General features: G+C 38.8%; 1 protein-coding gene across 1 annotated transcript in view; it reads left to right on the forward strand.

Moving 5' to 3' along the window:
- Positions 1-25,770, forward strand: part of ITPRID1 (ITPR interacting domain containing 1) — an 89,861-nt gene that overhangs the window by 55,181 nt on the left and 8,910 nt on the right. Inside the window, 2 exon segments of the mRNA XM_026019136.2 lie at positions 19,088-19,170; positions 19,565-20,851. Coding sequence (XP_025874921.2) covers positions 19,088-19,170; positions 19,565-20,851 — 1,370 coding nt within the window.

Raw genomic sequence — 25,770 nt, forward strand, 5'->3', positions numbered from 1 at the left:
TCACCTGTGCAATAGCTCAAGTAGTCAGGCTTATTACCCTTTTTAGATGCCGGACTTTGGCTCAGGGGAGTTAAGTGACATGCAAGAGAACACCACTTAGTATGCACCAATGTTAGGAGTTGAATCCAGGTGACCTATCTTAAAGTTTATAGACCTCTTTACTATACACCATCCAGTGTCCCCGATCCCAAGTAGCATGGAGTTTTCGATTATTGTTTAGTACAAACCATCCAATGCTTAGAGTAGCTATACAACCTCCAAGATCTTCTTAAGCATCTAAGATAAGGGACCTAGGGAGGTAAGTCCAGGAATATTTTCAATAAATGATACTTTACAAGAGGAGGCTGGAACTAAATACCTTTGCTTTCGGAGGGGAGGAGGGTGTAGAAGAGACTATGACACTTAACTCGAGCCTGGTAGCTTATCCGAAAAATAATTCTGCATGCAGGTCTGAGGCTTTATACTTTTCCTGATAATTCAACAAATATTTATTTACCACCCATTATGTGTCCAGAACCATAAATATTACTGACAAAGCCTCTACAAAAGGAAGAGATGACATGCAATTAATAGATATATATGCCTCATGAATACGATAATTTTTGCTGTGTGGTTCAGTACTGTACACCTAGATCCTTATGGCATATGCAGATCCTGGTACATAATTGGTGTTCAATAAATATTTATGGAATTAATTAACTAACAAGATAATTTCAGATAAGTTTAAAGGGTATAAAAAAATAAAATGGGATAATATAATACAGAGTGTCCTGTCCCAGGGACTATATTGTATTGAATAATTAAGGAAGGTTTTCTGAGGAGAGACACCCTTGTCACCAGACTTTCGAGCAGTCATTGCTTATATTTGGAAACCTACTTCAGAGAGAACCACTGAGAAAACTCCTGACTTTATGCTTTCAGATCACAAGGAATCCTGTAAAGTCCTTTCTTGTGCTCTGGAATAGAAAGGCAGGAATGGACACTGGACCTCACTGAGGGTCCACTGCTAATAGTTTCCATCACTATCAGCCAAGGCTTGAGAATGTAGTTCAGGTTAATTTTGTGTTAATTTTTAAAGGAGAATAGAATGGCTTCTAGGACATACATATTGATTAACAGAATTCTAGCAGTTACCATAGTCCAGAATCAACCCTTAGAAAATAAAATGATATAGGTTCATTAAACATATACAGCCAATATAGTCTCATTTTTTCTTTGGGCACGGATTTGATATGGGTGCTTTATTGGAAAAAGGTCAGGTCACATGCATTATTTGTGTGAACCTATGGTAAGTTATTTGAGGCCCACAAACCTCAAAGCTTCCATTTTCATGATAGACATGATAAAATTTACCCAACTTGACAGTTGTAAGGATGAGAGACAACATGTACAGAAATTAACAAGCAATAACAGCAAGCAGTAAATGGTAGCTAGTGGTACTATTGTTATCATTATGGATTCATCTCACAGATCATTTGCAAATCCTCCTCTGTCATGTCTATGGACAAAGACATAAAGGCAGAATCAGTGATTATCAATGTATTGTCCTTAGTACTCTTTTAAGAAAATGACATGAACTGATTTAAAATGGAAATCCTTTCTCTGATTCTTAGGAGTTAAAGTATGTGTATTTGCTTACACTAATTTTCAGGTAAGATCAAGATGATTACTAGTAACATACTAAGTATCAAAATAAGAACTAATACAAGTAGTGTGTTAGAGTGTACTGGGAATTCTAATTCTGTTCTCTGTTAAGAGGCCTGACTGCTATACAATGCTTTGACAGCATTACAAGATGCCTGTTAGACATACAAACATGTAAATTGTTGGAATTCTTGCAAATTTCCAGAATTGTGGTTTGTTATCAATATATTCATAGCATCATCTTTAATTGATCATGGCTTTCAATTTTGGCTTTTCTTGATTTTTTAAAAAATATAAATCATTGTTAATTTATCTTTCTGTATTTATTATATTTATGGTTAGCCTTTCAGGGCCCAGAGATGAATTTTTAGATACCTGGGCTTTTTGCTTTCAATAATTAGATTTTTTTAACATGCAGGTTCTAGAGCTCCATTATGAATCATTGCTTCCATTTGTCTTAGAAACTGACCTTAGGGAAAGGTTGTGTTAGAGTGATTTATTAAGAAGTACTCCCAGGGGGGAAAACAACAACAACAACAACAACAAAATAAACATAGGGGACTGAGGAATGGGACGAGAAGGAGGTAATATACACTTTTTAACACACCGTTCCACACAACAACAAAGATCTGATTTTTTCATCATTTCATTGAGTCCACAGGCACTATCTGTTATTTTAGCTTTGAAAATAACTAGTACCTGAAATCACACAGTAGGTTCCCCAGATAACCAGAAGAGTAGTTTTCAATGGCTTTTCTCTGATTTCCTCTGTGTCCAAAGCAAGAAACATGAGGATTATGCACAAGTGAATGAGACAAAAACCTCAAGGCCAAGAAGATTTCTAAAATGAATATGCTGGCAGCATAAAAACATTAGCTTGTCTTTCAAACAATTGTCAGACTCCCAAACCTCTCCTGTCTTCCTTTTCTAAACCTGAACACTCCATTGACAAATGTGATGATTTTCGTCTTGTGGTTTGCATACATGGTGTAGTTGTCCTGGTTGTATTCCAATATAAATAATTGTATCTCCTCTTCCTCAAAACGCCCCCCCCCCATTGCTTATATTCTGAGTGGCATTCTCTTTCCCTTTTAAACCGATTGCCTCTGGATACCACTGTGAGGTGGTAACAGCTGCAGGAAGATGCCCCAGAGATGGTTGCGTCGGTGAGTAGGTGTGTCCATCCCAGTACACTTTGTCTATCAACTTGTTCAATATTTAAAGCATTTGGCATCTTTCAGGAACAAAAACCTAGAAAGGAGAAGATCTTATGATTACTCTTCTAACCCTCAGCAGATTTGAAGCATTGCTCTCATTAGGGTAGAGATAACACCAACAATTAAAAAGTGATAGACTTTTGCAGAGAGCTTGATTAATGTAAAGGAGCTTCTCAATATGATGTATTCATTGATGACCTATCATAAAATTAGCCTTACATTTAGGTTGTCCAAAGTTATCACACCTCTGTGTGGTATTAAGGATTTCTAAGTTAAGCAAGAGGGGCATTGAAATGGAGACTGAATATTCCCAACAATTTAATTAAAAGAAAATGTGTTATCAGCACAAAATCAAAACCATCTTGCTTTTTGTAAAGAAAACTTCCTTGTAAGTAGAAATAAGAGTTCACACAAAATTACTTCGGGGAAAACACATTGCAATTGGCCTCCTCCTTCAACAGTTGTTCTTTAGGCAAGTTCCTTACCTTCCAAATAATTCAAAGTCTCATTTTCTAAGGCAAAAAAAAAAAAATCTCCATACTCCTGTGAGTTTCTGGTTTATAATTGTGCCCTCCTCCAGTTCTTGCAGTAGAAACACTATGTTCCATAAACTAAGCAGTTATCTTGGTTTAAAAGAATGGAGATCAAATAACTGGATTTCAGAAAAAAAATTTGACTTCTTCAGAAGAAATGTGTTTAAATTTACTTCTAACACTACAAAGCACTGCAGGAAAAGAAAATATAGTCCCCTTTCTATTTTAGCAAGGGGAATGATGGGGAAAAATTTCAGAGGCACACTTATATTTATTGTGCTTATAGAAATTTTACATGCTCTTCACACATTTTTCCTGGTTGTCTTAGCTTCCCTATGATCCTAAGGAAGCCTGGAGAAGGCAGAAACCCATTGCTTACAGACTTTAAGGAATTATCATACTCTCTTGAATACCATTAGTGTTATAGGAGCAAGGGCTAGGATGTCTATACCCAGATCAAAAGGGTAACCATTTCTCCAAACCCAAGACCTTTTCTGCTTTATGTATATCTTTCCAGTCACCACCCAATTTGCCCCTCTTCCCCCTCAATATGACCAATAGCCCATAGCAAAAAATTAGGGCTGCTCATGGGAACATGCAAAGAGGGCAAGTTTACATTATTCTTTGGGGGTTCCCTTGTCACATCCTTTTCTTCTGAGTTACAACCCTGCTGGAGGCATCAGGGTATTGCCACCGTTAGGTACTCATGTTTCACAAAACTTTTGGTCAAAAAGGGAAGGTACAGAATGTTTCTTCGCTCTTCTCTACCTCACTTCCAGCACAAAATGCCTCCAGGAGGTTCATCTCCTTAGAGAAGGTAGAGATGACGTTAAAAAAAAGGTCTTGAGCCAAGAAAGCCAAAATAGGCCAGAAGCAGATTTTCAGAAACTTGCCTTCTTTAATTGGGTTATAATGCAGAACACCATAATTATAGTTGAGGATTAAGACTTACCTGCAATTACTTCTAATTTGTGAATGAGGAAATCAGGCCTCGTAAAAGTTAAGGAACTTGCTCAAGTTCACCCAGCTGGCAAGTGTTGGCATCAGGACAAAGCCCAGAACTCTCTGACTCCAAATGGCATGCTCTGCCCAGATTCTATGCTGTAAATAACTTTATTATAAAATGTGCTCTGCTGATGCAGATTGCAGTCTATTAGAAGCCAAAATGGATAAGATGGTTTATCACACGTATCACGAGGGAGTGGGTGCCACAAAGCATTTCAGGATTCATTCTGGATGACCTGGCTGCCCATTGCCTTGTATATAGTATGTCTGAGAGAGAAAATTTCTCCTCCTACGCCTCTCTATCTCCATGTTTCCCTTTGTCTTCTTCCAATTTTTAAACTATACTCACTTTATCTTTATCTCACTTCCAATTTTTAAACTATACTCACTTATCTTTAATTGTTATATATTAACCATAATATCTTATTACTTTTTAAAAATAGGTTTAGTCCCCCCTCCTTTCCTTTGTCTGTAAATAAATGCAAAGTATTCTTTATCTATCTCCATAGACTTCAGGGAACCATGTTCAGCCCATATGCATACTCATGTTAGATATATTTAGGGGCAGGATTGGGGTTATATGGTTAGTTTTAGGCAATCAGATTTTTGCCATTACAAAATAAAAGGCTTAATGACTACTTTTGTACTTTTATGTGTATACTTTTATATGTGAGGAAAGAAAGGCCTATGAGGTTAGTGATTTGCTCCAAGTGCCAGTGATAATTAGTGGCCAAATCTAGACCCAAGACTCTCAGTTTTGAATCTTCAATTCTGGTTGTTTTATGATTAATAAATTCTCTGTGTAACAGGTCTTAATTTATTCTATGTTTAAACCATATGTGTCAAGCTAAGTTTAAGCAGGTAAATCCACCATACCTCAGCATTTTGAGTTCAAGAATAGTGTCTGACTTCTCTTCAATCCTCAGAATTTACCTTAGTGCCTGGCACACAGCAAGCACTCACAAATGAATATGTTGAGGACCAAATAGGTTCTTAAATAAAGCGTGTTCTTTAAACATTTAAAAAATCAGAGTAGACTTTTTTTAGGATGGTCTTTTTTAAAATCTTTCCCTTTATAAATTTATAACTGCTTAATAAAATAAAATGATCTCACCTAAAATTAAAATACTATATTCTGAAATATGTATATTCAGCTGCACTAAGTGTTAATATGAAGTTTCTTTATTTACAGATATTTTGTGATAATAAAAACCTTCAGTAAATTTTTCTAAGACTTCTTTATCCATGGCTCAATATGTGATTTTTCCAGTGTTAAAAGGAGCCCAAGTTGATTCTAAAATCAAAGAACAGACAGAAGTTCAAGTGGGTTGTAATCTTGGCAAAAACATGTTCTACCAAGAAAAAAAAGGAATTCAGCCTCCAAATCTGTTACTGTGCATGCATCTTCTGGTTTTCCTTTCATATGAGCAAAGTCCAGGAAAAAGAATCATAGCATCACATAAAGCAATGGAGTACATTGTGTGTAACTAAAGATATAAAAATTGCTTGTTTGAGATAGGCCTACTGTATGACTCCTTTTGAAAAGTCAGTTTGAAATAAGGCACCTTACAACCACAGATATACTTTAAGTTTGGGTGTATAACCTTATGTTTGGAGAAATGCCATTAATAATATTTTTAATTGCCTTCACTAAACTGGTGCTACTAAGTAGGAATAAGTTTTCCTAGTACATTTTTTGTTTGAATTTTACTATTTTCAGATCTGTGGTTGTTCTTTTCTTTTGTTATCACACTTCCCTTTCCTATCATGAATATCACAAAAATGGATACGACAGCTTAATTTGAGTTCCTTCCTGTAGTAGTTATTCAGGATTTCTCTTCAGAATAGTTTCTGGCATTTGAATCCAAACAGTTCTAGCATGTCAGTGAAAAACATGCTCTACTGGAGAAGCCAGTGCTGTTGGGACCCCAGATAAAAGGACTTAGTTTTAAACGTGCACCAAAACTCTCGTTATAAGGCAATTTGTTCTTTGTAAGGGCCACTGACATCCTCAAAGTTCATTCTCAGAATGTGAACTTCTGGAGAGGAGAAGCATGGTTCTATTCACTATGTATCCCCTGAATCTAGCACATTATCTAACACAATATACACTCAAGAGATAAATATTTGTGGAGTGAATGAATAAATACAGCAAGCTTCTTCTAGAAGATAGCTAATCATCAGTTTTAAGATGATTTTTATTGCTTAGGAGGCATACCTTATGAATTGTGTGTTTCTAAAAAAATATATGTTGGGAAAGACGTCCTGGGATAAATTTCACTGCTATCAAATTAAATAAAAAGGCAATCTCAGGATTTTTGTATAGTATCTATTCTATCATTAGTCTGTGGCATGTCTACTAGACAAGCTTGTCAAAATCTGGGCTGCATCTTTCAGTTCTCCTCCCTGTCCATCCAGTGCCTGGTGTAGAGTAGCTAATCAGTAAATGATTGTTGTTAAATGAATGCGAATATATATAAAATAATTTTATCAAAATTTAGGATGACTTGGGAGCAATATAAAAGAACATCTTTTTTTTTAAAAAAAAGAACATTCATAGTGAAAAACAGAAAAGAAAAGAAAAAGCTGACATGGAAATTATTCTTTAGAGCATCATCAGCATAAACAGGACAAAGAGAAGAAAGTGAGTAAATATGATAGATATGGAGGACACTGCCCAATTCTCTGTCCATTTTTTCTCCAAACTTGAATGATTTGAGATACCTATAAAAACCCAAACCTCATTTTTATTAAAAAGCAGATTAATCGGGCATCTGGATGGCTCAGTGGTTGGCTCAGGTCATGATCCTGGGGTCCTGGGATTGAGTCCTGCATCAGGCTTGCCTCAGGGACCTGCCTCTCTCTCTGCCTCTCTCTGTGTGTCTCTCATGAATGAATAAATAAAATCTTAAAAAAAAATTTTTTTTTAAAGCAGATTATTCAGAATTAAAATCAAAGGATACAATACTATATGGAAATTAATCATGGCAAGGCATTTTTAGTTGTCTGATCGATTGTATTGGATATGTCACTCAGGCAGGGAAGAGAAAGTATATTCAAACAGTTTGACTGAAAAGATTTTGAAAAGGAACTATTCATAGGGTTGGGCTGGGTTCAAGAGACCAACAAGAGATGGGGAAGCACTCCAAGGCTAGCAAGAATAAAAGACGATGTCTGAAAAGACAGAGAGAAAGAATCAGGCACTAGGGCCAGGTAAAAGTGGAAGCCTGAGAGAAGAACACCTCAAGACTCTTACTGTAAAGAAATGCAGCCATATTAAAAAAAAAAAAAAAAAAACCCTGAAGGCAGTGGTTGAATAAATATGCCTTGTTCTTTCTCCTGCCTTCAACCTCCTCCTTCTACTAGCACCTCCCATGGACTGAACGGAAGTGTAAATTTGGAACACAGATAGGACAGAGAATGACCAGAGCGAGGCAGTGGAGGCAAAGAAGGGCAAATGGAGAGCAACCACACACAGCTGACTTCCCTGAGAATCCACCTTTGTCCCTGATGAAACCATGAGTCCCATGTCTGTCCCCTAGACTGCAGCTAGATGAAAATCATAAGCCTAATTCTTGAAGAAAATCTTAGTTCTCCAGCTTGGTGAATTCAATTTTTTTTTCCTTTTTTTAATCTTGGATTATTACTTTTGATGAAGTAGGCTACCAAGTAAAAGGACTACTTCCTCCTACTGAGGATTTGACATAATCACTTGCATATCAACTATTTAACTCAAGCACAAATAATGTTTGCTCCCAAACTGCTTCACAAGGAAAAAAAAAAATTGAACTGATTGTCTCTAGACCTGTGGTAGTCAACTCAGTACAGAAATTAAAAGTTCCAAAGAAATTAGTATTACAAAATTTGAAATCCACCCATTGTCCCAAATGATAATGGGGACATTGTTCATTTCACCCTGGAAACTTCTAATTTTCTATTTTCAAATATAGGATAAACACTGGATCTAAATTTAAATATGTCATTATGTTCTTCCAGGAGAGTAAATGCACGTTTGCTATTAAAAACTGGATCTGTGCCCCTTCTTTTTTGACTCAGGAATATCTAATAAATAAGAATCTATAGAGACAAAGAGGATATGTATATTGAGACAATACAATCTTTATAGATTCATATAAATGTTCTGTTGTAGAAATATTTAATTGAATTACAATCCTAAATTGTTTAATTCCAAAATTCTGCATGACCAAACCCCTAATTACTTTATGTCACCTAGCTCCAGGCACACTGGCTTGTTTTCTCCTGTGGGTAGAAACATAGCTTATGGGGGAGGAGGGAGCAGAGAGAAACATCACAAGTCACTCCCTCTGAATATATTACTCTAAAGTGTCCTTTCAACAATTGTTAAGGTAATTTGTTAATATGATGATTTTTAAGAAAGTGGTATTGAAAAGATGTCAGAGGAAGCAGAGTGAATTATGCATTTAAAAATACAATGATTAGACCATGGGACCAATAGAGAGGAGTTTTCATGCTCACTTACTTCTCAACAAACATCCTCTTATTAGATGCCAGAAGATAGTGAAGACACATTTTAAGTGAAAATTTTATAGCTCCAGAATTCTATACTCTTTTGAGTTGTCATATTTTTAGTGAAGCATCATTTCAGACAAGCAAAGTCTTGGGAATTATAAATTATATAGGCATAATGCAAATACCATGAAAATTCTTAAAAGAGAAGAAACATGAAAAAAGAATTCAACAACAATATCCTGGATCTAAAATCCTAGATCATATCAGAGAAAGCTGAATGTAGAAGAAAATAAAATTGTCAGCAAATACTGATTAATTGGGGAGTCAGTAGATACTGCTTTATTCTTGATGTTGATAATTGCAGTTTGAAGTGTTTAGATTTTTTTTAAGTTATCACCAATTAGATTTAAAACCATTTTCCATGCCTTGTGAATTACCAGAGGGGAAAAAGCAATCAGTGAAAATATAGGCCATGGGGCAAAAGAAAAAAACATGAATAACTAATTAATTAATTAATTATATACCAAATATTGAGGCCAAATAGCCACATTCTGAATATTCAGAATATAAAGACTATGCTAAATGTTTTATATTATCTCCTTTAATCTCTGAGACAGCTGTTTATGGTGCAGTTCAAAATCGAGTCTACTTAAATGTGAAGTTTGGAGTTTATTAATACAACAGTAGGATAGCAAATAACTTGTGTCCCAGTTTTCACTGATATATATTAGTCATTTGTAATGTTGAACTGACAAATAGTCTGAGGCTGGATTCCAGCTCAACAGAAAAGACTGTTATAAACTATTAGTGATGCTTATTTTCAGATTTGTATCAAGTGTGCGACATATTTGCTACATCAATCCCAGTTATAATATAGAAAATGTAAAATTACAAACAATAAGACTAAATGAATATTTTATTAAAATAGTCATAGATGGAATAAATGCATCTAACAAAGGAAAAGACTCAAAGGTCTTTTAAAACTGTTATCCACATTTATGGGATGCCTGGGGGACTCAGTCGGTTGAGTGTCCCACACTTTATCTTAGTTCAGGTCTTGATCCCAGGGTGGTGAATTCAAGCTTCACAGTGGCCTCCACACTGGGTGTGGAGCCTACTTAAAAAATAAAAAATAAATAAATTTTTAAAAATGTTAGCCACATGTAACATAAGGAGTAACAGAAAAGCTAAAAGAAAAATGAATGGCAAAAATATACCAAAAGAGTATACCAATGCAAAAAAGAAAAGGGAAAACAGGAATGACAGCATTACTATTAGATAGGATGGATTTTTTTAAAAAGGGGCTATTCAAAAATGTATGAAATAAGGCCAAAGCTATCTTAAAAGGCACAGACGTAGTCTTTTATCTTTTTAGAGACTCTAGAATGAAGATAAATAAATTATTTGGCTGATGACATTAGAAAAATAAATAAGAAAAAGTAAGAATTAGCATTAATCTAAGAAGTGGGAGTCCTGATATACCAGTAACTATTGCCAAAATTGAAAGTTGTCAAAGAATTTCATCTTTTAAAATGCACCATGGTCAGGGTTTTAAGGCTGAGCTCTTTTAAATTCTTTAAAAAGTTTAAGGAAATAATACTACATCAGCTCTCCATGCTGCTTGAGGACATAGAAACAAAGACAGAAACCTATCCAGTTATTTTCTACACAGCATAAATCATGACACCACCATCTGAAACAGAAATGCGCTTACTCACAAACACACACATGTACACACACACATTATAAGGAACTTTTGGTAAAGAAAAACTCACATATATATGCAAAAGAAGATTATAAATTGTATGTCATATTTATTTTACAAAACAGACACATATCCCTGTGCACAGAGAAAATGTGTGGATGGAAAGATCTATAGACAGAGTATAATAATTTTTCTGCATGGTTTAGATGGTAAGTGATTTTCATTTTCTTACTGACATTTTTTCATTTTCCAAATTTTCTTCACCATCACACACTAATGATCCTAAAAAACAACTAATGGTATAAAGCTAAAAAAGAAGCAGTTTACAAAAGCATCTTATTCTTCTGTGGTTTCTTCTTCCTCTTCTTCCTCTTCTTCTTGTTCTTTTGTGATGATGAAGGAAGGCTGTTTTCACTAAAGAATAGAGGACAGACTGCTAAAACTGCAATGATAAACAAACAGAGGGAGAGAGAAAGGAAGGAAGAAGGAAAGGGGAAGAAATAAAGAGGAAAAAAGGAAGAAAAAAGGAAGGAAGGAAGAATTCCCAGGTAATAAGAAAGAGATTGAAGTAAAAATGTCAGTACTCCTGGATGGTTCAGTGGTTGAGCCTCTGCCTTTGGCTCAGGTCATGATCCCAGGGTCCTGGGATCCAGTCCCACATTGGGCTCCCCATAGGGAGCCTGCTTCTCCCTCTGCCTATGTCTCTTCTTCTCTCTCTGTGTCTCTCATGAATAAATAAATAAAATATTTAAAATAAAAAAGAAACAAAAATGTCACCAGGGCACTTGTGGAAGTTATGGAAACATTACGTAGAAATCTTTGTAGGATAGGAACTCCTCCGCCCAAGCAGGCTTGGCATAGAAGGAAGAATTAAATTGCTTCAGGAATATTTGCCACAGTCACGAATGTTCTCAGCCATTCGTCAGTTCTAGGATCAGAGTCAAGATAAATATAAGCTCTGTGAGGATGAGTATCTTTGTTGACATTGTGCTGGAGTTTCTAGAACAGCGTAAGACCCCACAGGGGCCCAGTAACATTTGTGAAATGATAAAATGGAGTTTTGCAGTAGAGCATTCCCAGGCTCTTTAGAGTATTAGCAGTGGCTTGGCCCACAGCAAGAAGGGGTTGCAAGGCCACAGATAACACAAACAGATTTCAGAATGAAGGTCAAAATCGTCTTGACAGGATAGAAATGTGGTCCCAAATTAGCTCGACTGAATTCACAAGAGAACAAAATAGGACCGATTCCAGGATAACCCAACACTGGGAACTGAACTTCTGACTAGACTAATCTTGGCCTGTGAGTATAAGTGAGACATTCAGGAGTAGGCAAAGGGTGGTCCTCCCTCTGCGCCATTGGTCAGACCCTATCACAACTACTGAATCTAGTTCTGAGGGATGGGTTTTATAGCAAACATTACTAGGTAAGCACTTAACTGAGAAATACAAGACACAATGACTTAAAAACTGCCCTGTGAGGGCTGATTTAAAGGATCTGGGGAGATTTAAGCTGAGGAGAAAAGGCCTGGAAAGCACAAAAGAGCTGGTTTGAGGAAAAGGAGTTAAACATGTTCTTTATTACTCCCTTGATCGAGCTATGACCCACAAACGGAAAATGCAAAAGTAGATTCAGCTCAACATAAAGAAGCATTTCCTAAAAGGTATGATATGTTCTGACTAGATAGAAGTAGGTCCCTGTTACCACAAATGTGTAAGCACTAACTAGATGGCCATCTGTAAGGAATGTTCTGGAAGGGACTCCTGCATTGGATGATAGGTGGCACCATCCTATCTATCAATCTGGAGGACTGACTGTGGCCCATAGAGTACTTTTGTCTGTTCTACCAAACATTTAAAATTAATTTTCAAAATGACTTTGGAGGAATACAGCCTCTGGAGTCCAGACAATCCACACTGCATCCCAGCTGCTTCACAAGCTTATGCTACCTGCCCACCTTGAGTTTGCATCGTCTATATTGTCCAGTCCAGTTCCAACAGAATTTGCTCCTGTGACTCAACTTCATCACAGAACTGTCACGGAATTTTCTGTCACTGGGGGCTAGAAGAGAGGGGACCATGGCAAAGAAATCAGTGAAGTAAAAAAAAATAAAATAAAATAAAATAAAAATAAAAATAAAGAAATCAATGAAGTAGAATAGATCAGTGTAGACAGTGGGCCCCAGTCTGATCTCTTTCTTTTGCTCTACACAACTCCAGCCTATACCACACATATAAAGACTCCTTTTCCTTTTCTCCCTCCCTATGTTTCAATTCCATAGAATTTCTTTTTCCTGAGCCTATAGGAGCTCAGACTACACTAAGAGTAAAACTCTCTACTTAGGATTGATTCAAAAGCCTTTATTATCAACTCAGCTCAGAAAAGCAGCCGTTTGGGTGAACTTTTCTTAGGACTTGTAGCCATTCTAAGGACTCTAGGTAGGGCCCTGGCTCCTTGGTTCTGTGGTTGGTATAATGCTGCCACCTGCTGATTATCCAGACAAAGTGCCTGAGGCATCTGTCTCCTCCCAGGCAGAAATGTTTCAAACTTTTTTAGGCAGTGAAGCAGTCCTGCCCAGGCAGGGTCTGCTTGATGGGAAAGGTTAAAATCTAACTCCATGAAGACAGGCCTGTGCTGAAAAGGAGGATTTTTAACAAACAGCATTAATAATGGTACATATGATTGATAACAATGATATTCATAGTACTTGAGTTTTCTTTGATAACATTAAGAGAATGTTCTGCAACAAAATTTATATACATAATTATATCATCTTTTACAGGTGCATAAAGTCTTCATATATCCAGTACTTATTATTATATATTATTCTCATTGCAACCCCACAAGTAACCTATCATTGCCATATTTATTCTTTTCCCCATGAGGAAACACTCATCGAACGTGAGTTGCATGCCCAAGATCACACAGCTAGTAAATAAGAGAGTCAGAATCTGAATCCAGTAGATCTAGTTCTGGATTTTCTAAACGACTCAGTTAAGGGTCCTACATGGATCTCAGTAGCATACACTGTAGAGAAGCTGGCCACCCCTTGAGCTATGGCATTGGCAGATAGGGGAACCGGAATGTCTAAAGGGACATGACAAACCTATAAAGGGGCTGATGGTGGTTTGGAGCAAGATCTTTCCAGTAGGGGAGAATGTGAATAATTAGATCTTGTTAGGAAGAAAGGACTGGTAGGTAGAGGAAAGGTGGGAACTCAAAGCCCTAATCTAATGAAGTAAGGAAGAGCTGTAGCTTCTTGGGCATTATTAAGAGCCTATGGAAAATCCCATTGGTGAAGCTTCTAAGATTCTCCCAGTCTTGGCCTCGATAGTTTCGGGAACTGGGCTGGGTTGGCCTGGGGGGTGCTGGCCCCCCTTTACAATTACCCTGCCAGATGCCATACTGTCTTCCCTTAATTCATGCCCTCTGTGTTACATATTTGGTGTGAGGACAAACAGTGCACATTTGCATTTGTCTGTTTGTTTAACCATCTATTGTAGCTGTCCTGGGCTAAGTGGTTTTTCATCCTTTATATGATTTAATTGCTACATCCTTAAGAGAATGTTTTGAATTTGCGAATCCAATTTCGAGATGTTTATCATCTAGTTGCTGAAAAGGTGGCTTATAGGCCGGAAAGATTTTTAGTTCTCTGAAGAAACTAAACCATCTGTAAATTGGCCCACACATTACTTGGTAACTTCTAAATGATTCAAATGCATGTATCTGACTTCTAAAATTTAAGATAAACAAGCCTCTGGTACTGAGAGAACTATGCCCAATTCCACCATTGGATCTCACCATCAAAGAAAAGCTCTCAAAATCTGGTCATTTCCAAAATTCACTTAAATGAGTCTCGGAGGTTATTTTGTTGTCTGTTTTTGTTCATTGTGCTTTACATTAGTGCAATTAGCTAAAGGTAACAGTTATAGTTTAAACATGTCCTTCTTAGAGAAAATCACCCTTTAGGGACCCTTAACTTTGGTGGTTCTCTATTTTCATTTGGACCAGGTTGATGTGGACCAACCAGCACATGTGGGAAAGAACTCTGACATAGAATTTTGTTCTAGTGCTTGAATATATCATTTCATCTTAGGGTTGCAAGAAGGAGAATAGCAACCATTTTAAATGAAGCTTATACTCAAGAATAGTAATTGCTTAGGGATTGTCTAGAATATTCAAAGAATAATGATGTATGGAAGTCCTTCACAGCTTATGCTGCAAATCTTGCACCAAGACATATAGAAAGAAGAGGTTCCAGAGCTGTTTTGTCCATCCTTCATCAAGGTTCAACACTGCTGTTGAATATCTCTGGACCCCCTAACATTTACATAGCATAGGGTTGGAGAATGAGGGGTAAAAGTCAGTCCCATATATTGCTCTCTCCTGTCCCATGCTCTGTCCACTGCATAGCCATTGTGGGGGCTAACTAGAAAAGCTGCCATGGATCCCAAAGCATGTAGACTGGAATGGGACGCTTGTATGGAGAACTCTTGAGGATGGGCTGCCCCCCCTGTAGGGCTATTCAGTGGAAGGGCTCCAACCAAAGTGCTCAGAGCCCTTTGCACAGCACCAGAAAAATATTTTATATTCTGCATTAAGCATCTGAAAGGTTTCTGCCATAATCATTGTTGATTTCATACCCATAGTTGATAAAAGGAGAAAAATAGGTGGTATTTTTCTAACTCTAAAAGGAGCTGAAGAGTTTTAATATTGGTGGAGCTCATTATAACACAAGCAGCAAAATCTTAATATCATACTCCATTGTGTAAATATTACACAAGTAAATTTCCTATAATAAACATACAATGCATATACACTATTTCCCTTGACAGCTCGTAAACAAATATTCTACTATTATCAAGGCTAAAGTCTCTATAAAGATTGTACATCATATTTAAAGGGAAGCCTCACAGAGAATTCCTTCCATATAAACTACTCAATTTTATAACAAGTGTTTTTGTTTTCTTGTTTTTACTCTTCTAAGTCTTTTCTATAAACCTCACATTACATTGTTATTATTTTGTGTTTAAATTGTTGTTATTTTGAAAGATTTATAGAACTTTAAAAAATCTTTAAAACTTACCCACACTTAGAGTGTGTGAGTGGTTCAGTCAGTTAAGCATTGGGATCTTGATTTGGGCTCAGGTCATAATCTTGGGGTCCGGGGATCAAGCCCCGAGTCAGTCTCCACACTCAGCAGGGAATCTGCTGGAGATGATCTCTCCCTCTCTCTCTGCCCCTCCCACTGCTCTCTCAAATAAAGAAATAAATAAATCTTAAAAAAAAAAAACTTACCCACACTTTCTTTTCTTTCAGTACTTTACAGATGTCACTCCACTGTCTTATCCTTTGGATCATTTCCAGTGAGAACCCACTGCTTTCCTTTTCTTTGTTTCCCTTGTGTATAATGTGTGTTTTTGTCTCTGGCTGATTTTAAGATGTTTCTTTTTATCACTGGTGTTGGGCAATTTCATTCTGATGTGCCTTGGTATAGTTTCCTTCATATTTCTTGTGCTTGGAGTTTGTCAAACATCTTGAAACATACTTTTCTTTGAAGTATTTCTTCCAGGGCTCCTCTCCATCTTTTAAATATTCCAATGACCCATGTGTTCAGCTTCTTGGCTTGTTCCACAGTTCACTCATGCTCTTTTGATTTTTAAATTTTATTCTTTAGTCCTTTTTATTTGGGATAGTTTCTACTGATGTGTCTTCAATTTCACTAATTTTTTTTCTTCTTCAATTTCTAAAATGCTGTTAATCCCATCCAATATAAATTTTACCTGAGACATTGAGTTTTCATCTCTAGAATTTCAGTTTGGGTAATTTTTTTAATATCTAGCAGTCTCCCCTCCACAGTTAATCTTTATTCTAGCTTCTTAAACATGGACTGTAATCATAGTATTTTAATATCCTTGCTTGCTAATTCTAATATCTCTGTCAGTCCTAAGTCGGTTTCAGTTGATTGGTTGCCCCTACCCCTATGACTCATATTTTTCTGCTTCTTTACATGCCTGGCATTTTTTGTTAGAGGCCAGATATTGTAGATTTTATCTTAGGTCTGGGACAGAGTTGAGTTACTTAGAAACAGTCTGATCCTTCCAGGTCTCACTTTTAAGATTTGCAACGTAGGAAAAATGCTCTTCCCAGAGCTAATTATTCCTCACTCCTGCAGCAAGAGCCTCCTGAGCACTCAGCTCCACCAGGGCTCTGTGAATCGTGAAGTTTTGGAACCTGGCTGATGGAAGCTTGCACTATTCCAGGCCTGGGGAGTGCTAGGCAATGTCTCCTAAGCCTTTCCAGTGATTCTGCCCCCAGTCTTTGGTGTTTGCTCACACACAGGAGCAGATCAGCCTTCAGCTAACTACTCAAGAGGGTTCCTATGAGTTCTCTCTTTGTAAAGATCTCTCCTCTCTCCCATTCTTCCCTGCAAACTCTAGCTGGCTCTGTCATTCTGGACTCTTGGTTTTGTCTCTTCAACCCAGGGAGACTGCCAGGGTCTGCCTGGGTCCACCTTCCCTCTCTACACTGCAGCCTATAAACTATTTCAAAGCAGGAAGCTGGGGGATTGTAGGGCTCACATTATTTGTTCCTGCCTCTCAGGGACAGCCATTTTAAATTACCTGACACCCATATTCTGGAAACCATTTTTCACATACTGTGTTCAGCTTTTTAGTTGTTTCAGGTGGGAGGAAAATCTAGTTCCTATTATATCCGCTTGCCAGAAGCTGAAGTCTTCTTTAAGTCTATGACCTGTAAATATATTCCACATTTTACTCTGAACTATACAAAAGAGGTAACAGCAAGGTCAAAGATATTGTTTTCTCAAATTTCCTCTGTTTCTCTAGAATTCAGCTATTAAAAACTTACATCCTCTGATTTTTAGACTTTAATTTTAATTGAGGCTGATTAATGGATATGGAATTTGTAAACTTTGATTCTACAAAGCTAAGCCCCCTTCTCTTTCTTTTGACTACAGGGTGAGGTAATTGGAATTTGGGCTGGGTAGACCACCTCTGGACCCAGAGCTCTACCAACGGTCGTTGCTCAGACACATGGGCAGTTAAGACTGGTGGGAGAGAGTCCTACAAGTTGATGAGGTGCTGCTGCTCTTATTTGTGGGCTGCTCTAAGTTTGGATCCAGAACACTTAAGCAGAGGGTGGACTGTTTGTTTGCTTTTTCGTTTGAACTCTTCTGCAGCAGCTGGTTCTTCAAACAAAGGCAAATTCCCAATTTCTCACTTAGGTACCAAATAGCCAAGCATGAGATCAATTAGCAATCACTTTTTTCCTTTCAGGCCACTGCCCGGACCCATGCCCAGTCTTTTCTCCCAGGACATATAGGGCTCCTCTTTCTACTTTTTGTAGGGGAAGGGCTACACTCCAACAACCCTCTTCCCAGGCAACCTCCTCTTCTAGCCCATAAAGCAGTTGCCATTAAGTAGGAGAAAAAAAAAATCTTGCAATTTAATCTTTATCAGGTTCGTCCTCTAGTAGCCACCCACATCTGCTATCCCTGCTAATATAACGTATTTTATCTATGGTAAAATTTCAGATAGATTTAGAATTTCCAGATGCTCACATTTAGAGTCATTACCTGCCCTCACTTAACATTATTCTTTCTCTGCCCCTTCCAGCCTTTCGCAATGACAAGAAAAGCAGTCTAAAACATGAGCATGGACTTGTAGTCATATAGCATCCAGATGAAGCTAGTAAAGTTCTTATCCAATGTTTAGTTAAAAGAAAAAAAAGGACATATACGTCTTAGTCAATTAGGGCTGCTATAACAGAATACTACAGACCAGGGTTGTAAACAACAGAAATTTATTTCTCACAGTTCTGGAGGCTGGAAATAAGTTCAAGGTCAAGGTGCTGGCAGTTTCAGTAGCTCGTGAGAATCTACTTCTTGGTCCACAGGTGGTCATCTTCTCACTGTGTCCTTGCATGGTGGAAGGGGCAAGGGAGCTTTCCTCTCTGGGGTCTTTTTTATAAGGTATTAACCTCACTAATGAGAGCTCTGCTCTATTACCTGTCACTTCGTAAAGACCCCACCTCCTAATACAATTACCATGGGGGTTAGGATTTCAGCATATGATTTTTTTGGGGGGGTGGAGGGACATGATATTCAGTTCATTACAAAATACATATGCACAGATATATACATTTTTTTTATTGTTTTGTCAGTGTGGCATTTAAGAGCAACTCATTTCCTTCTGGAAAGGGATTTTCTTCCCCTTATTAAAGAGGCATCAGCAATCATTTGCTATTTAGTCTTAAGAGATGGTGGTCCTTTTTCCTTTATTTCAGGAAACCAGTGACACAATTTTACCTGGACCCTCTGACAATCGAGAAAATAAATCCTTGGAATTCCCTTGTTCAGCTCTGTTTCCAGGAAGTGGGCTTTTATTGAGGATCAAGCAACAGAGGAGGTTCAATCTCAGTCCCACTGACAGCCTATTTCCCTTCACTGATTCCAGGCCTCTTCTTTCCACAGGTGCCACAGTGAACCGAGAAAACAGCTGCCAGTCTGACAGCAGTGGGTTCCTGGATGAACCACTGGAGCCCCTGCCCCTGCAGGTAGAGGGCCACCGGAGGTTTGGAATAGGAATGAAAAGGAAGATAAGTAGAAAGCTAGCCAGCACATCAGGAAAGGGCAATCAGCCCTTGGAAGACACCTAGCATAGGCACTCAGGGAATGGGGGATGATGGATCACACTAAACAAGGTGCCTGAAAGCTTAGCATTCCTTTCCTTTTTATTTTCTTTTGATTTTACCAAACAAGGAAGCTGAGCCCCATAGACAGAAGGGCTTAGTTAAAATAGTAAACTAATGTAAAACTGAGTTTATAACACTTATCTCCTGACTCCTCAGTCAATGGTGATGATAAGGAAAAGACTCACACACACTTCTGAAACATAGTGCCTTCCCCATCCTCCTGACCCATTTGCTTTTATCCTGGTTTCTCACACAGTTGCCTTCCTTGCCAAGCAGCCAGAATCCTGCTGAGAATGGATGTAGAAAGCCAAGGGATCAGAGCCAGTGCTTGGTGTCACCCCAGTACTGCCAGCAAGAGTCAGATGAATCTGATTCCAAGAGTACGGTGAGCGCTTCCTTTTCAAAACAAGACTGGAGTATCTGGGAGGAAAAGGCCTCAATATCAATGGTAGAGAAAGAGTCTCAGTTTGAGGATATGGAGAAGCCACAAGAGCCATTGGCCCCAGATACAGCCCTTGACAAAACCAGCAGATGGAGAGAACACCCAAGGAAAGACAGCCATCAGAGGCAGTACCTACCCATGCCCCAAACTGAATATGAGGCCATCATGGGCACAGTTACCTCCAGATATGACTGTCCTCTGGGGTTTATGGTGACCCACATCACAGAAGTGAAGGATGGGTTTCTGAAGCTTGAGGGGACTGGAGAAGCATACATGCAAAGCCACCACCACAAGTCCCAAAGATCATCTGGAATTGATCCTGCTCACAAGTGCCGTCATGATGACTCTGAGGACCCAAGAGGAGCAGAAAGCAACAAAACCTATACTGACACCAACAACATCTCACTGATAGGAGAAAGCCCACCACAGGACATCTCCAAGCCCAGTAATGTCATGTCCTATACAGTTGACAATATTCAAACATCTGAAAAGTCCATTCTCCACCTAGATACTCCTCAAGCAAAGCCAGTGTGTCCTGCTTTGGGTCAAGTACCACATAGAGCAGAATCTGAGATGGAAAAGCTTCCTCCAAATGCTGACTCAAACACTGTTGGTTCCAAGTCTGTGACAATCCAGATGTCCTCCAATCTGGCATCGGCTGCTCAGAATGCTGTGGCTTTGGGGGCTGATTCTAAAGGAATGACTTTAGAATGCACTATGGGTGACCCTGTTCCCACCACAGAACCAAGACTGGAGACAAGATCAAGAGAGTGCTGTGATGTTTCTGTTCAGGCCAATATATGTGAGCCTAGGCCCTGGCATTGCTGTTCAGCTCCAAGTAACAAGGCCCAGCGCCTCACCAAATCTGTCTCTCTAGACACAGGTTTCGCTCGCATTTGCCCAGCAGCCATTTGTCACACTGTACCTGCCCACTGCTGTGTCTGCTGTCATCACCATCCCCACTGCCACTCAGAGGGGCAGAGCCCCAGCCCTGTGCTCTCAGCCTGTAGGCACTGCCCATGCTCAGATGATCATCTGGAAGCCCAGTTCATGAAGACGTTGAACATCCTTCAGGACACTACAGTGAAGGAGCTGTGTTCTGTAAGTATCATCTCTGCAGAGACGGGAAGGCAGATGGTGAACACCAACTCAGGGATAATGTTTGGGCTTCCTGAATTTGAGCTCTTGGGGCATACCTTTCCATCTCAAATCATGAGTAATACTTGTAGGGTGCTTTAGAGCTTATGATATAGTCTCACAAATGTCTCGTTATCTGATATGTCCAATCACCTTCTGAGGTAAGGAGGCAAATTTCATTATTCATCCCCATTTTACAGAGGGTTAGAGCATAATAAATTCATGTGTAAGGTTAGAAACATTAATGCATCAGTACTTCATCTCCAACTGAACAATTCTCTGTCTTAAATTCACTTAGCTGAATTATCTTGCACGAGCCATTAAATCTCTCTGATCCTAGTTCCTGTTTTGTAAAATAGAGAGTCTGTTCATGCCACCGACACAGGATTACATTAGGATTAAGTGAGAGAAAGCCTCTAAAGCACTCAGCATGCTCAGACACTCAGCACAGTGCCCAGCACACAGAAAGCCCTAGAAAATGTTAATTGTATGACTCCTATTCTTCTTACTAGTTTTCATTACTATTATATTATTGTTCAGCTCTTGAATCTAGAGCTTCCTTAGAAGCTCTATATGAAATAGAGGGACTTCTGCTCCATCTTGGCTGAGTTTATTTAAAAGCGGACATTGAGTTTACTGAAAACTGAATGAGCCCCCCAACCTGTTTTGCCCCTGATAAATCAATAAGCATTTAGTGATGCCTTCAGTGTCCCCTCTTCAGTGATTCTCAAGGTGAGAAATGATCTAGGCTGTCAAGCTTAGCCATTATTAACAAAATTAAGAGTGTCACACATGAAATTTCCTGTATAGAAAATGAAAAACAGAAAGGTGGCACAGATAACATAGGGCTACAGCTGTTCAAAGGAGTGTGGAGGGCAGTTGTAATTTGTTAAGTGCCTACTATTTGATGCCTGACGAGTTACCTTCCCATTCTTTTAATTTCACAGATATTTATTGAGTGCCTGTGCTAATCACTTTATTTACCTTATGTCAAGTAACCCTCGTTTTCATCCATGCCATGAATCCTGGGTCCCTAATATAAATGCCAAGTCTTTCCCCTTTTGCAGATGACGAACCTAGAACTAAGAGAGTGTAAGTTTCCAACTTACCCCACTAATAAGTGGCTAATCCAGATTCAAATTCAGATTTAGCTGATATCAAATTCTTGGACCACACACTTTGGGCAACGATGTGTCTAACTTTAAAATATCTGAATCTGCAGAAGTGTAATAGCTACATGAGAAAGTGATTATGTGAAAGATAAGGCAAATTACTACGTAGCCCTTCAACATCTAGAAATCTGCATGAATGTTATATAAACATAGAAAGAGGATCGATGAAAGATAATTTCCTACATCATTTTTTCAAATTGCAAGGTTTCAGGCATTAGGAATATTTTTAAGTGGGTCATTTAATAAGGGTTGAACTAGCAAAAGACGGCATTGAGATTATAACACTATCCAAAAGTTTCGTGGGAGTGAAATGCAAAGGCTAAGGTTGAAATGCCCAGGTCCAAATCCTGAAGCATAGTAGGAGTCATCACCACCATCATCACTGATATTTATTAAGGGATTTTAAATGCTATAAGGTGGTGGATTTGGGGGTGCCTGAGTGGTTCAGTCAGTTAAGTGTCCAACTCTCGAATTCTGCTCAAGTCATGATCTCAGGGTTGTGAAATTGAGTTCCACATGTAATCAGCATGGAGCCAGCTTAACATTCTTGCTCCTTCTCCCTCTGCCTCCCCCACCTGCCTCCCCAAAAAATGGTGTAAGCTGGTGGGTTTCAATTGGGGATAACTTGCCCCCATCCCTGGTAACATTTTACAATGTTTGGAGACATTTTTGGTTGTCATAGCTGGAGTAGGTGTTGCTATTATTAGTGGGTAGAGGTCAGGGATGTTGCTAAACATCTTACAATACACAGGACATACCCCTACTCAGCAAAGAATTATCTACCCCAAATAACAACATCAGGGCTGAAAAGCTCAGCTCTAAGGGAATAAACATTTTATTGGCTCCATAGTTAATATAGGAAAATGTTAAGGATGAAAGACAGCTAGAGAAGTTGACATTTTAAGACACTGTAGAGAGAAAAAAATATTAAATCCTACAATCAGGTATTCTAGTTTTCATGAGGAAAACCAGGTTGTCAATCTAAAATATCCTGAATAAAGATTTTTTTCTAATTTACATTTTTAAGATAAGTTTTACAAGGATATGTAAATTAAACCATATTTAGTTCTATATTTTGTTAAGAATAATTAAGTATTAAAAAATCAAAATTAAAAAAAAGTCAAAATTATCCTAAAAACTCCAGAAGAAAAGGCCTCTCTAGACATACTAAATGTCATTCTTTTAATGTAAATGTTGCAGTTATTTATTCCATAATAAGATACTATCTAGTTTCTGTTCACATCATCACTCCTAAAAACAATATAAATCATTTACTGGTTGTGTTCTAAAGGGAAATAGGGGCGCCTAGGTGGCTCACTCAGTTAAGTGTCTGACTCTTAATTTCCACTCAGATCATGATCTTAGGGAAGTGAGACCAGGTTCTGCTTGGGCTCCACACTCTGAGCAGGGAGTTTGCTTAAAGAACCTCTCTCCCCCTCTCTATATCCCTTTGTGTTCTCTCTCTAAAAAAAGAAAGAAAAATAACAAACATGTATCCACAGACTAAGAAGCTAGACGTCTATCGTTAAATTCTCTTTGGGAAGTGCTATCACTTCATTTATTAATATTATAATCGAGTATCTAGGGCAATAGCTCTATATTTGATACTCAATTAGCCTATCATTTGCTCAGTTGTATGGCCACAAATGAAAAAAGAAAAAAGAGTAATTCAGCCTCCCATGGCACAAGCGGAAAAGACACTCTACCTCATAAGGGTATTAGCATGGTTGAGGGGACTGTGACAAACCAGTGCAGACAAAAGAGACACCAGGGTCTGAAGAGGCCCAGGTATTCAAAGGGTGGACCTGACTACAGGTGCCAGGAAGCTGTCTAGTCCATCAGGCAAACCATAGCATCCATAGAGCATAGCTGACCAGTTAGTACAGCCCAGTAAGACCATTAATATGAAAAGTTTTAATAAGGCATAAAGGGGGATGCCTGGGTGGCTCAGCAGTTGAGCTTCTGCCTTCAGCTCAGGTCATGATCCTGGTCCAGGGAATCAAGTCCCACATCAGGCTCCCTGCAAGGAGCCTGCTTCTCCCTCTGTCTATGTCTCTGCTTTTCTCTCTGTGTCTCTCATGAATAAATAAAATCTAAAAAAAAAAAAAAAAAGACATAAGGGTCAATAAGGTATTTGGGGGTGTCCTTATGAATTTGCAGAAACATGGTTCTGGAAACTGTAGAAGCAAGTGGGTATGCAGCCCCTGGGATCCCAGCAGCAGGCAGAGGACTACAGCTTTTGAGAGATGGCACTGGGGAAACTCAGAGGCAGGAACAGGGTAAGGACTGGTTCTGGGAGGTAGGCAGAAGGACATTGATGAGAACTGGGACCAAGGATTGAATCTGGGCCAGCTCCACGGCACAGCAGAGCTCCCCCCATTTCTCCTATCTGGTGTCAAGAGATGACTTTGGGCCCAAGTAGCCCCAGCTATGTGGAGAGATCTGGCAACTGGAAATAGATCTTCTTCTTGATTTGACATAATAAAACATTAGCCCTTCTGCAGAACATGCAGGGGTTTTGTGTCCCATTATGCACAATGGCCATCTTCAGACTTGTGGGCAGCTTTCAACTGAGTAGGAGGGGTTTTTCTGTTTTTAAAGATTTTACTTATTTATTCATTAGAGACACAGAGAGAGAGAGGGGGGGGCAGAGACACAGGCAGAGGGAGAAGCAGGCTCCATGCAGGGAGCCTGACATGGGACTCGATCCCGGGACCCCAGGATCACACCCCAGGTGAAAGGCAGGCATTAAACTGCTGCGCCACCCAGTGATCCCTGAACAGGAGTTTAAATGAGAGTGCATGCCACCATCTCATGTCTTCTAAAAGCTTGTCTCATAGTGCCTCAGTTTGCTCTCCTCCTAGAATTCACAATTATACCAAGAAATGTTATTTTTACATCAAATTAATCTGACATTATACACCCTGAAATATAAGGTTTTATTAGATAACAATGCATTTCTCCTTACTTAGATTCAAGGAACCACAAACATACACTCAAAGAAAACAATCTTTTACACATGCATTGTTATACTTGTGTGCAGGTGTGCCCATAGGCACGCAGACACTTATAGAAAAGCAAGTGAAAATGAGGGATTGCATTCACCCACAAGAGGAGGCTGCTTAAGCCAAAGAACAAACTCAAGAACACAGAGAAAAGGTATCTATGGTGAGTGAGTGTGTAAGGGTTTGTAAGGCTTGAAAAATGTTCTGGAGAAAAATGTCTCTAAATCAGATGCTAGGTGCTAGCTAGGGTTACAAAAATTATTCATTAAAAAAATTATCTGGAAAATAAATCTTGGACCCCGTGAAGATTATAGGCAGGGACAGATACTCTAAGCTGTCAATGGAAGTTCCAAATGAGTGTTGAAAATAAGAGCAATTTTAGATAAAAGACTCCGGAAACATCCCCACTTCCTCCCCTTTCAGAGACTAACTTGACTAATTGGTAGATGCCATTTCTTTTCTTTTCTTTCTTTCTTTTTTTTTTTTTTTGTTTGTTTGTTTATGATAGTCACACACAGAGAGGGAGAGAGGCAGAGACACAGGCAGAGGGAGAAGCAGGCTCCATGCACCGGGAGCCCGACGTGGGACTCGATCCCGGGTCTCCAGGATCGCGCCCTGGGCCAAAGGCAGGCGCCAAACCGCTGCGCCACCCAGGGATCCCGGTAGATGCCATTTCTGTGGTCTTGTGGGTCACCCTGGTTTGTTG

Source organism: Vulpes vulpes, chromosome 7 (genome assembly GCF_048418805.1).
Source record: "Vulpes vulpes isolate BD-2025 chromosome 7, VulVul3, whole genome shotgun sequence".
Taxonomy (NCBI): domain Eukaryota; kingdom Metazoa; phylum Chordata; class Mammalia; order Carnivora; family Canidae; genus Vulpes; species Vulpes vulpes.